Source organism: Aquila chrysaetos, chromosome 3 (genome assembly GCF_900496995.4).
Source record: "Aquila chrysaetos chrysaetos chromosome 3, bAquChr1.4, whole genome shotgun sequence".
NCBI lineage: Eukaryota > Metazoa > Chordata > Aves > Accipitriformes > Accipitridae > Aquila > Aquila chrysaetos.
This window is the reverse complement of record NC_044006.1, coordinates 28135594-28148956: the sequence shown is the minus strand read 5'-3', so window position 1 is coordinate 28148956 and position 13363 is coordinate 28135594. Positions and strand designations below refer to the sequence as shown.

The 13363-nt window shown below is 43.3% G+C and overlaps 1 protein-coding gene across 6 annotated transcripts in view; it reads right to left on the bottom strand.

Moving 5' to 3' along the window:
- The window catches only part of LOC115338917 (cytochrome c oxidase assembly factor 1 homolog), a 52926-nt gene extending 40011 nt beyond the window's left edge, over positions 1-12915 (bottom strand). The window contains exons 1-3 of one of the 6 annotated variants that reach the window (XM_041122189.1): positions 12808-12865; positions 1345-1554; positions 796-895 (exon numbers count right to left, since the gene is read on the bottom strand). Coding sequence is in view for 1 of the 6 variants with exons in the window: in XM_030007982.2 (XP_029863842.1) it covers positions 12808-12858 (51 nt within the window). In the remaining 5 variants the exon portion in view is untranslated. Of the gene's footprint in view, positions 1-795; positions 896-1344; positions 1555-12440; positions 12609-12807 lie in introns of those variants that run through there. The other 5 variants (XM_041122190.1, XM_041122188.1, XM_030007983.2 and 2 more) reach the window with 5 other exon arrangements.
- Between the last annotated feature and the right edge of the window lie 448 nt (positions 12916-13363).

The window sequence follows — 13363 nt, the reverse complement described above, 5'->3', positions numbered from 1 at the left end:
AGTATGCATGTGGCAGACCACTTCTTGGCAACTATGAATCATATATCGCATAAGAAACAGTCCCCTAACGCAGGCTAGTCTTTCCACTCCCGAACTATGTAAAGGACATAAAAGCTTTTGGCCATGCAGAAAAGTGAACAAAATGAGTGGTAATTAACTCTCATGACTACAAAGGCTAACAACTTCGGCACTTGCAAAGGGGATCAGAGGCAGCTGAGCTGAGAAAGAACTGTAGCAGAACAAGTATTTGCCTGGGAGCAAACACTGCCAGAGTGCTTATTTTAGAATGAATAGTCATGTTAGTTAACTAGAGCTAACTATTGAACAAATAGCTCACATTACAGCATACGGATGTACACTAGATGCATCCTTTGATCTACTGACTGAGACACCTACTGCAGTGTTCTTTTTCTCCGAAATTGAAAAAAAAACAATTTATCCTTCATAGTGGGTTCTGTTTTTTGGCAGAGTCTTTTCACAGATCAACAGGAACGAAACTTACATGAAAAAGGAACATAAAATGGACTTACTCATTGCAGCACGAGATATTTACATTCAGTGTGATCGTGTGGTTTGCAAAGAAAAAAAGAGCAACCAAATTAAAAGTTTTTCTGTAAATCGACATGTGTGACTGTTAACCCCTTTCTCATATCTCTGTCAGGACAGGCAAGCTTTGGTGTACTGCATGCCCTTGTCGTTTGACCTTTTAACACAACCGCAGCCTCTCAGCATCAGGATTTGGCCTGCTGTTCAGCGGCATGCTATGTAGCCCACCACACCCTACGTGCCACTTACTTAAAATACCGCTGTGGACAATGAATATGACTCCCATAGTTTTCAAGAAGTAGAAGAGAGCTGGTTTGGGGGAGTGTTTATAAGGCAGCCAAAATTCATCCTGAAAATGATGAATAAAATGTGTTCTGATTATCACCGTGCAAGTAAACACATCTCATCTGGAAACACACATGAATTGATGACAAAGTTTCTTTTTTATATGAACTGCTTTACACTGGTCATAAACTTAAGGGATTTGTCAGGGATTAAAGATTCACTTGTCAGCTGCTATGTCCTTTAATAAGCTTCTTAACATCTATACTGACAGAAGCAGTGTGTCCCCAATTTAGCAAACTAGACTGTCTCTGCCCAGGTTTCACTGCAGCTCTGGAGGCCTAGAAAAAGTATTAAATGCAGTGTCTTCTGCACCCTTTAGGGAGATAATATACTAAACAGATTTTCTTCAGACCCAGCTTTTGTGGAATGGACAATAAAAGTATTAACTTAATTTCCACAGCCCCACAAAGTGTGTGTGGCTTTTCATGCTCTGTTGAGGAGAAATTCACCTACCAAAACCCCATGTTGTGCTCTGCTGTGTCGTGTTCTTGTACTTCCTGCCTTAGTTCAGGTCCACAGCAAGCTGCTTCCTCAAGGCTTATTCAGCTCGGTAAGGATGGCCTTGCTTGTAAAGCACTTGACAGCACCTAGGGACTCTCTGCCACCAGCAATGCAGCCATCCAACCCAGCCAAGCCATCTTAATCTCTGTTTTGCACTCTCACCTGTAACATGGAGATGAAAAAAAATCTTTCACCTTTCCAGCGAAATATTCTTCTACTTTTTAAACAGTACAGTCCTTAGGACAGAGGGTCGACCACATACTTACCCAGAACCAAGGACAAAATACCCTTTGCTTTAATTCTTTGGCATCTCTGGATAAGAATCACCCCCTAAGATGTTAAACAGCTTTTGTTTAACAGCATTTTTAAAGTTCAAACCAACTGTAAAGCAGACCAGGCAGATTCTCACTTTGGGCCCTTAGGTTTATCTGGTTTCCATCATCCTGTCTTTCTATGCTCTGGGCGATTCCCGGCAAGTTTCTTGCTGGTCTCTTACACTTGTTTTGTGCCATCTTACACTGCTGGAGCCATGCAAGTAAGGAACTGTAATAATACTAACTGCTCAGCTTTGACAAGACATAGCTATTTTTACTGGATTACTTTTCTGGCAGAGTACTTAAAGCACCAAATGATTTGACACCTGTAATTTTATACTTGGAATAACACAAGGTATTCATACTTCTTTTGTAATGTAAGATAAAAGCAAACAGTACATATGTTCTCATTCCAGTGCTGCTGTCTGGCAGCTATTTGCCTAAGGAAAAAAAGTACTGTTACATTACAGAATATGTGGAAAAGTAAAAGCTATGGAAAAGAAATCATTAAATAGGTTATTCCCCTGCTAGCACTAGACTGCTCCCTGCAGCATGTTTCAGAGTGTTTTGTCCAGTCTGGTTTTACAAGTTTCACATTACTTTCATTTATATCTTTAATACAGTGCTGAGTCCAATGCGGTTTGGTGCTGCTTATTTTCCTTGTCTTTCAACTAGAAGACTCAGTGCTAGACCAGCTGTTCATATAGAGTCGGCTCCAAAACTACTGAAAAAAATCTGGACTTTTTCCACTGACTTCAACAGGCTTTGGATCAGGCTCACAAAAAGACAGTGAATACATTTCACGTAAGACTAAGCAGGTTACAGTCAGCAAAGTATAAAGAGGATTAGCTGTGTACAATCCAAAGGCATATTACTCTGCGTGCTTCTGAAACAACTGGCTAAGACACTTTCACTTTCACAGAGAGAAAGGGCCAGATTTGTTTCTGGTGCACTGCCACTAAGTCAACACCACCATGCCGGGAACAAATTTGATCTGGAATCTGCTCAGTTAGCCTCATTACAACTGGGATTTTCCTAAACTGGAGGTGAGAAAATTTATTTTTCTAAAAATGCAAAAACAATAAGCAAATGCTTTCTGCTTTCCAGCTGAAGTTTAGGTTTTTAGAGAGAGACCCCTATGGAATGTGTATCAAGACAAACACAATGGGTTTTGTCTCTTTCCTCTGTCAGGAAAGAATGAACCCTCTTTCTTCTTCAGAACCTGAAATGGGTCATATTTAGTTTAAAATACATATACTTAGACCTTCACTTTCTGTCACCAAAACAGATGGGCAGCCCCAAACCGCTGATTTGTATATATTTTACAGAGCACTGATACTTCAACACACACCCACTGTGTGTGCTTTGAGTGCACAACTTCTGAAAGCTAGAACACCTTTTATCAGGAATTATTTTATCAGTGGGGGATTCATTCTGAACAATACAATCAAACAAGATGGTGGCGCACAGTTATTCTTCCCACCCTTTCAAAGTTCACAGCAAACCATGTCAGTTAGTGATGTTCGCAGCTGCTGAGAATGCTTTAATCAACCAGACTTTTTTTTCTGCTCCCTCTGTTCCCTACGGACAGGGGACTTTATGGCACTGCTTTGTTGTACGATGTGTACAGTTATAACCTATGCTAAAAGTATGCCATTAATGAATGAACACTGGGTGTGTGTGTCAAGCAGATGAGAATGTTCTTTTGATCTTCTGCGCTCCACCACTGTGGCAGACGGATGTCTAAATTGCTTTATTAATGCGCTGAAGTATTCCATCATTTCTCAAACAATATTGAAGGAATAATCAGAATTTCAGCGCGTTTTGATTTTCTGCTCTTCCAGCTCAAATCTAGCTGGATATTATGCAGTAGGGAAAAAACGGATTTTTATTTTTTTTATGTATTAATTTTCTGGGGGTGGGGGAGGAATATATCATGTGCTTGACACTCTCTGAGGCAGCCAACAGAAGCTTCTCAAATTTCTGTTTAATTTCAAAGCGGTTTCCACACAATACAGGAGCCGTATTTAGCTTTAGGTACAATTTCAAAACTAGTTCAAGGGAGCAAGACAAGGGATTCAAAGCTTTTTTTGAGGATACCTTAGAATCAGAATAAGCACGTCTAAAGAGCATAGAGATTTCTGAACATGATGATAGCAATGCTTTTAGCCTCCAACATATGAATAGCTGGGGAAAAACAAATAACCCAACTGGTCTGAGGCCACAGAAGCATATTAAAGAAAGTTACGTGCAATTGCCTGTAAGACCCTACATAAAAAACCCTTGATAACCCTTCCAAAAATATGATTCTTATGTGGTGGTGTGACAAAAGCTGTGAATCCACCCAAATTTCCCCAGATTGAATGGCATAGCTATAAATGACAAGGTGGGGAGAAAAAGAGGCAAAGTAGGGCCTCTGTTCTGTTAAAGAAAGAAATAAAACTACTGCTTCACAGGCAGCTAAGCTGATCTAAGAAGCCACTTTTGCAAAAGTGCAAGGTCAAGTCTCTCAATCTCTCCCAGCCTCCTGGCTGCACTTGCAGCAGCTTGGATACTCCTCTGATCCTTTACCTTATACCTGTCATTTAGTCAGCTGATCTACCTCGCTATTCCAGAGAAAGCTATCCAACTTTCTGCCATTTTTCTTCCAGGCTAATAGGTCAAAGTGGCTAATGGAGGGATCTGACACATGCCAGAACCAGCGCAAGGCAAGCAGCAGGATGACCAAGAGCAAGGACTGCTGGGAGGGTAAAGGACTGGGGACTGCCGCCTCTCTCTCCCAGCAGTTGCAAACTGTGAAATTGTGCCAGGGCGTCTCCTGGAAACACTGTCTTAGTGCAAGGACTTGTCTTTAGAAGGGAAAGGGGAATTGAAGGGAGAAGTGGAACAAGGATGGGTCCTGATCATTGTTGCTTTGGAGGAGTGCGGATACAAGGATGCAAACTAGAGGGGCAGGAATCCCGTATGTCTGCAGAGGATTTCATGGGTAGAAAAAAGTATGTGCATATGCAGCAGCTGCAGCACACCCAGGAGCCAGGGGATGTATAATCTATATGCAAATAACTGCATAGTTCCCCCATGAAAGCATGGGCCTGACTGCACAGTCTTAGTAGCTGCACAATATGTCTACATCAAGTCTGCTGTTTCTGAAGAGTTTTGCACTTACTATGCATGGCTGGACAGCACAGCACACACAGAGCTGTTCCTGCTAGGCTGCTTCATGTTCTGTAACTGCAGTGCATGCTCACAGTGCTAATGTCCAGAGTTTCCAGACATGCAGCAACTAGTTCAGAAGTGTCTGCTCCCTACAGCTACCAGACATCCGGAAAGCCCAGACAAATTTATGAAGTCCTCAAAATCTGCCTAAATGTGATTTCCAGGCAGAAAGAGTAAATGTGTCTGGGAAAAGGAAGCCTGCAACATCCAGAAAGTCATTTGCTACCTGTAGAAAAGCAAACATAGGACAAGTTTAGGAACGCCTGTTCTGATGAACTGAAGGCAAGGCTGGAGCTCAAGTTGCAACTTCTTAACCTGTCTTCTCTACTGACTTGATTTACCATAACTCCATTTTACAACGAATTTGAGAATACATGCTTTCACATAATGGAAATATGAGAGGTGTCTTGCAGTTCAGCTTCACAAGTGTTCCTGTTACTGTGGCCATTACAAAAGCTGCATGAGGAACTTACTTCAGGTCTAGACGCTCGTGAAGAAGATAACTGTAAACGAATAAGAGGCTATGCACTAATGTGAGAATCCACCCTCCTCTCTCCTTTACGTGGTGTTGGCTTAAAAAATTAATTGCTTACATACCTCACAGAGATGCAATACTTAATTAATATTTGTTCAGTGCTTTGAAATTCTGATGGAAGACATCACACTAGTGTGCATCATGACTAATACAGTGTAAAAGTGATGCCAATGGTGTTGCTCAAGCAGAATGCTGGAAGGATATCTATTTGGTTTCATTTAAAAAGGGGAATGGAGATGAAGAAGGTTTAGGAAAGCATTTTAAAACTCAGTTGTCCTAAAGGGAGAACTGGGGAGGAGAGGAGATAAAACAGTTTTCAGAGGAATTTACTGTGCAGTGTGCATTAACTCCTGCAAAGTCAGAGAGTAAGCGCCTACAGCAAAATCCAGGCTCCAGTCAAGTACACGGAAAATGTTTCACCAACTTCAGGGAGGTGAAGATTGTTAGCTTTTGTCATAATTTCCAAGAGACGCATCCAGCATCCCATATGCAGGTTTGCAACTTTGCACAGTTGCTTGTTTACAGTTTAGGTTCAGGAAATAACCTCATCAAGCTAGGGCATGCTCACCATGTAAAAGCAACTGCTCAGCTTCTAATCATCTTTCTACTACATCCCACATTTGGAGTAAATCTTTCCATTTTGTTAATGAATTTGGACCTGAGCTACCTATTTAAGTTGGTGGCAAAACTCCAATTAAATGGAAGCAGTGTGGAGATCACTGTAGATTTTGTAATAAAGATGGGAAGAAAACACCCTGTGTTTAACAGTGGTTGTAACTCATATACACCCCTGGAGTTCAAGTCATCTACTCAGAAGCCTATGGAATTTGTAATTAATTCCTGACTGGAAAAAAAAAAAGGAAGGAACAGAAATTCAGGCAACTTATTTTTTCAGAATTAGTCCTCCATACCTAGCAGGATAAAGATTGGGAGAAACATGCTCCTTACCACTTCTGGGTAAGGCAGAGTTAAAGAGCACATTTTTCAACTGGAAGCTTTGCACCATGGAGGCTCCAAGGAGAAAGGCTATAAAGAGTAGCAGGTGACAGGCATCAAAATTTGAGAGAAGGTACCTAGGAGCTTCTTGTATTAAGAGGAGTAATTTTACAGCAGGAGTCTACAGCTACTTTAGGTAGGAAACTAAGTGCAAATGTGCTAGGATAGAAGTTTTGATTTATTTTTGATTTTTTAAAAGGATTGAAGCCTGTTATTTGGTGTATATGGGGCTCCTGGTAACCTATTACTTCCCTTTTTCAAGTGGTGTGTGATGGCTTCCACTGAGTATCTCTTAAGGTACTCTTATAATCTTACAGTACACCATCTCTTAAGGTAGGCTTTCCAACTATGCTACATGTAGAAATGTACTACAGCAAACCAGCACTCCTAAAGCAGCTTTGTGTCTATGCAATTGCCTAGACCAAATGTAATGATAAAAGTCACACATAACAACTTTCCCTCCCCTTCCCTTCACTTGTGCTAGTATGCTGTATCTTTCTAACCATACAGCAGGCTCTGAAGCATGTAGGCTTTTAGCTTTCTCTCTCAGTGCTTGTACAGCTGTGTCCACAAACATACATAACCAGTAAAACCCAAGGAAATGTTCCTGGATGCCAGGATTAAGCTTAGATAGCTGCAGCTCTAATAACTCACATGCAGTTCTCTGCTTTCTATTTAACAAAGGATTTTCATAAACTTCTTGCAGCAGCTCATGCTGTAGCTCTAAGGGCTGACAGTTGCTATCCAGTCCTAGTGGAATAAGCAACATCATTCTTCCATCTAAACTCAGTAGTCAGAATGGGTTTGTGTATGACCTACATCATGTTGCATCTCTCTAGATCCCAAGGAGAGGTGATGCTAAGGGGCCAAGGCAAAAATTCAAGCCTAAAGCTTTTATTGACTAAAAGTTAAATGGCTGATACTTTTAAGTCATATGAAAACAGTGCTGTGTCACTTGTTTAGACAGATAGGCTGTGTCTCCTTCCTTGGAATACTCATTAATAACATACTTACTGGACAACCAGTCCCGTCAAACACGGCAAATGTTTCTTTAGAGTCCGCTTTTATTATAGCTGGAGACAATGGTGGACAGGCAGCATAGAGGAAAAATCATTCTGTCTACTGCTTAGCAAGGCTGCTTTCAGGGAAAACTACTGAAAAGATGCTTACTATGTGTTTTGGAGAGGTCTAATTTTGTGGAGGCCAGAAGAAAATGATACAGGAGAACAGAGTATGCGAGGCTGTATGTAAGTCAAAGACCTTTACTTAGTGATGTCTGCATTGAGCTGACAGGACCTGAAGGGCTTTTTAAGACAATACTGGTCCTCATTTTAAGACTTCAGAAAAAACACAGTGCTGTTAAATAAAGTATTTCATGGCTTTTTCTCCTCGCTGTGTGTCCATCTACATTGTCCTTGACTTTCTACCTGACTAGCTCTGGCTTTCTCCTACTGGTTTACACTTTTTCCCCAGCAGGCTGAAGAGCAACCCAGCAGCAATCTCTAAAAAACCACAGCTATATGGAAAGCATCTGAATTGCCTCCAAATGCATCTAATCAAGCCTAATCACTCTTACCTAGCATGCTTTCCAGAGTAGATTCTTGCAGTTCCCTAATCTTCTAACTTAAGTTTCTGTGCCTGGTTTTAATGTTAACACTACTTTCATGGTTCTCTTATGCCATGAACAGGACACAAATCCCTGCTTTACTGTTAATTTGTGTCTCTGGCAAGACTTGTGTTCCTTCTACCTACAACCTGCCAAAGTCAACTCTTGTGAGGCAGTCTAGTCACCCTGTATCTACAAATGTGTCTGTATCTGAGTATCTTCTTATTTTCTCCTACCTTCTAAGTACCCTACATACATTTCCCAGCTTCAGGTGAATGATTTTTCACGTTACATTAAAATGAATGTTGTTCAGATGAGCATGTCTTTTCAAGCAGTCCCAATCTCAGTGTACCACCCTGTGTTTACACCTTCAATTTGTGGTGTTCATCAACACTATACAACCAGTTGCAGAGACTCCTGTAGGGTGCTAAAGACAGGAAAGCACTGGTCTGAGGTATTTGGGACTGTGTTAGACTTCTGTTGGATGAAACTTCCCTATGGATATTCCCAGTCCTTATGGGTGTTCCTTCTGGGGGAGTTCAATACATCAATTTCTAATTATTTTAATGCTAGACTGATCTCTCTTATAATTACTGCTGGCTATATCTACATCAGAAGTAAGTACAGGTCTGTAAATCAACATACCTGATGCTGAGGGCTGTGTTCCCACTATATGGGTTTTGTGTGTGTGGTTTGTTTAGACTAGCTCTTGCCTGGTCTCATGGACTTTCCCACCTATGAGTTGTGAAGGGTGTTAGGCATTCTCCTGTGGTGTAGCCTCTCGTGGTCCATCTGAAAACTTCAAGTCAAAGTGCAGTACATGGAGACAATCTGCTTCAAAAGCACACTCTTGGCTCTAACTCATTTAACATCATCAAAGTGAAAATCTACACTTGTGCTAGAGCACAGATCAACACCTGCCAGACAGACTGGGAGATTACTGCTGCCATTAATGAAGTTAATCCGCAGCTGGAGAAGGCACACAGGGATGTGGAAGATTTCTATCTCTTTGTTAGTTAATGGGAGAAGCTTACAAAGACATTCTTCAAAGCAGATACAGCTACAGATATGAAAAAGGAAAACATTCCCTGTTCGTGTGCCTCCAGTTTGATCTATAAGAGGTCTAATAACATGATGGCAGCATCCATTTTTAGGTAACGGATAATTGGCCTTACTATGTTTAGTGTAGTGATCAAATTAATAGCAGGAATGACTTTTTTATTTGGTGTAGGGAGGGGTGAGAAAGGCAGGGCAAACCCCTCCAAATTATCTGCTGTGTACTGAGGATATGCAGAGTACTCTGAGACAGCTACAGAAACAGGGACTATGCGTTTTAGCTGGTGGAATGCTGTGCAATCACTTAATGAAAATATGTAAATACCAAGAAAAGCAAATTACTCTGCCCTCGGGGAAAAAGGGGGGGGGGTGTTAAACACAACTGTTACTACTGCTGTGCAGTTTTTAAACAAAAAAAACCCACCACTGCCACCCCACCAGATGAAAGTATTCTATCACTTAACTGAAGACACTCCAATACCAGAAAGCATCCCTGAAACACGTTTAAAAGCAAATGTCAGTATAAGTACCTGGTGATGTTTTTCAAGTTGCTCACAACAAGGAAAAGACTAAGAAGCAATGCTGAACTGACAACTGGAACCGTGTTAGCAAAATTTGCGTATCAGGTAACTTTTTCAGAAGTACACTCTCAAATAGTTTCTATTCCTTATGATATGCTGAGTAGAAAAAAGTAAGACTGCATCTTCAAGAGGTTAGCTCCTACACTAGCTTTATAGTCATGTAACTGCTGCTTACTTCCAGAAACTGAGAAACAATACAGCCTTTTTCTGCAACCTCCTCAGTTATGCAAAATCACAGCTCAAAACTGTAGACTGAGTCACTAACAGCATTATAGACAAATAGAAAAATCCAGCTAAGTCCCTTTTTTCCCCCCTCTCCCCTCCCCCTCACTTGAATATGCAAGCATTTCAAGATCAAGCATTCACACACATTTGTTGTTGACTTTTGTTTCTGTAGCGCTTGTACAGTTGGGAGTTGGATAAGCAGTGAGGTGTCTGCACAGAAGTAGGCTAGAGCTGATGTGGCCTTCAGGTCTGTACCTAGAGCTCCCTCCTAATTCTCAGAACAACCACAAGCTAGGCTGCTACCAAACCATCCTCAGAGCTGCTCTAAGGGCTGTGCTGCAGACTAGGTAAGGTAGTACAAGCAAATAAAAGAAACTGCTGTGCAATAGCAGTGCTTGCATGGAGCTATGGTTTTTAACAGGTAAGTTGAGTTCACCTGTGCTGGCTAAACTGTGGCAGGTATAAAAAAAAAAAAAATCAAGTGCCCTAACAGCCACATTGTTAGGGAGGGCACGTGTGGGCCTGTGTCTTTGTATGAGCTCCAACACTTAAGGTGCCTCAGGTGTAGTGAAAACAACCCCCAGCATCAGCTCTTCCTCCTGCTCGATTTTATGTTGTGGTCACAGCTGCAAAGGTAAGGATGTTATTTTGCTCCTTTTTGCTCCTCTGGCATTGAGTCAAAACCCAGAAGTTTGTATTAGAAAAGTGGCCTGGAAACTACTATATTAACAGACATGCAAAGCCTCTGACTTCTGGGGAATAAACAGCTTTGAAGTAAAATACGTGCAGCAATAATCCATGCACACTTCATTAATTTCAGAACTGCAACAGCAAAGTATTACTTAAAAAAAGCTGTAAGATAGTAATGAAGGGTTTGGGGTTTATTTTTTCTTTTAATCCTAAAAGCTCCTTATCTCCATTCTCCATGTTTTTTCATTCAATTTACAGTAGTCTAAATTAAAGCTCATCTAACAAAAAAAAATGACACATTAAGTTTGACTAACCTCTTCAACCCCTCTTCATGATAACCCTTTCTTCCTTAGGGGAATAAATACAACTGTAAAATTGCTACATTGCTTGTTTAAGATAACTTTTCTTTGCACTTTCTGTTTAATGGAATTTGGATGATTTTGGATATTTCAGTACCTTAAATTATTATGTTGAGACAGCAAGGGCAGCAATTCTTGTCAAGTCTCAACTAAGACAAAAGGATCTCTAGGCACTAAGCTGCCAGAAAGGCAGTATTTTGTTATCTGTCAACATGCACCCATCTTTCTCTACCACACCCCCAGTCAAGTTTGAGAACCCTTAATATGGGCTATGAATCACCAGTTTACTGCTCAAATTTGAGTCAAAGCTTAGACTCAAAACAAAGAGTAGGTGCAGTTTAACACTGTATTTAAGTGCAGCTGTGAGCTGCTACTGGAAGGGGTGCTCATGCACCTTCTCCCTCCCATCTGCTGGACTGTGCAGCTGCAGTGTATGCCATGTCCAGAAAGCCGTGAAAACCAACTTTCAAAAAGCCAGCTGATCCCTAAACCTGATGCAAGAGGTACAGCACGATGTACAGCTGGGCAGTGGAATAGGGCCATCTTGCTGTCACAGCCTGCTATTACTCCAGCCTGTGAGGCTGGCCTAAGGGGGAAGGCTCATTTTTTTGTTTCAATACTTCAGTTTATCAAAAACTGTCTGTAAAAGAAGCAATCCAGCTCACTCTTATACCTTACGCTACATGCTCCCTTCTTGCACTTTAGGAGTTCATGTGAATCAGCAGAAAGTAATTGATTTGAGTCAAAACCAACTAGGCTAGGTGGCAGGAGGAACTAGCCTCACCAGGAAGAAGGGATAGGGGAAATCTTGTCTGGTTTAGTGATGAGAGTAGTCTTAAACTGGAGAGTTTCAATTTTTAGAGAAAGAAACATAGCAATTCCTTTTCTTTGAGGTGTTGGAATATTAAACATGCTCAAGACAACTTGATCATTTCTCAAGTTGTACCTGAATGATGAAGCAAATCTGACTGTAGCGTTCTTTATGTGGATGAGTTACTGCAACTGACTTGCTTTACGCTTGCCCTACTTCTTCAAATTTCCACTTGCTGTGCTTCTACCACTGTGTTTTCCACAGCACAAGGTACTGTGCGCATGTGCCTGTTTTAAACTGTATCTCAGCCCAAGGGATGTTATCTGCCACGGCCCTCTGTGCCTGCTGGCCATGGGGCAGAAGCGATGGCACCCCATGCGTCCTCCACCTCAAACCCACCCACGTGGGAGCTGGCAGTGCTCCCGTGGGCAGCACGGTCTCTAGAAATTATATTTAAGTGGGTGAAACCAGCATTAGAGGAGCAGGTCTTTACAGCGGCTAGAGTATTTTCTCTGTTTGTAGCTTGCTAGATAGATTTGCCTTGCATCCCACTTCTAAAAGCAGGTGAGGTGTATCTGAAGTGCAATTACCGTTAACACGGTCCTGGTAATCGCACTGCGAGATGTGTGCATAATTACTGCACTCGTTCATCCTCTTACGGGTCTAAGACTCCTCGCTTAGCAGGCCTGCGGCCCCCTCACTGCACAGCTTCCCTCACCGCGGTGCCACCCGGTTAGCGGCTCCGTTTTCACCCCTACCACCTCTCCAACTGTCTGCTGGTCTCCGGGGTCACTGCTCCCTTCCCGGAGCCGCCGCGGCCCTGCGGACCCTCCCCCGGTGCAAACCCACACCCGAGCCCCCCCCCGCGGGGCCCCGGCTGCCGCACAGCCCCCCGCCCCGCGGCCGCCATTTTGTGCAGCGCCGAGCCCGCCGCCGGAGCAGGTGGCTCAGTCGGGGAGGGGGTGGCGGGGCCCCGCCCGAACGGCCGTCACCGCGTCCCGGGCTCGGCTGCCCTTCCCCACTCACGGCAGCGGCGGTCGGCGGAAGGGCTGACGCGTGGGCCGTGGGGGCCGCCATTGCCGCGGCCTGCGCTGCCGGCGGGGCGCGGCAGGGGGAGCTGGCGGGCGGCGGAGAGTTGGGGAGGATGGCGGCGGGTGCCGTCGCGGCGGCGCTGGGCCCGCCTGGGTTTAACCCGGGGGCTATTTCTTCTCTCCGCGGGGGCAGGGGTGGGGGTTTGTGCCTCGCCCTTTCCGCCGGAGGTGGCCCGTGTCCCGCAACCGTGGCCTCGGCCGCGGGGATGAACTGGGGGAAACGTGTGAAGAGACGGCTGCGGTTCCCCGCCCGCTGGTGTGCCGAAGCGCGGGCCTGCCTGTAACCCGAATCCCGTCAGCGCCCTGCCGGTACTCCAGAACGCACCTGAACCTGCTGCTTCGGTCTGAGATCCGCTCTCTTGTGTGGTGTCTTTATTTTTCCAGGCCAAGCCCCAAACCAAGGGACACCATAAAAATTATGCCTTAAAATAAAACTGAAAAACGCAACAATTTTTGTAAGCGTCTTTAGAGCAATCCCCGAAGAAAACGCA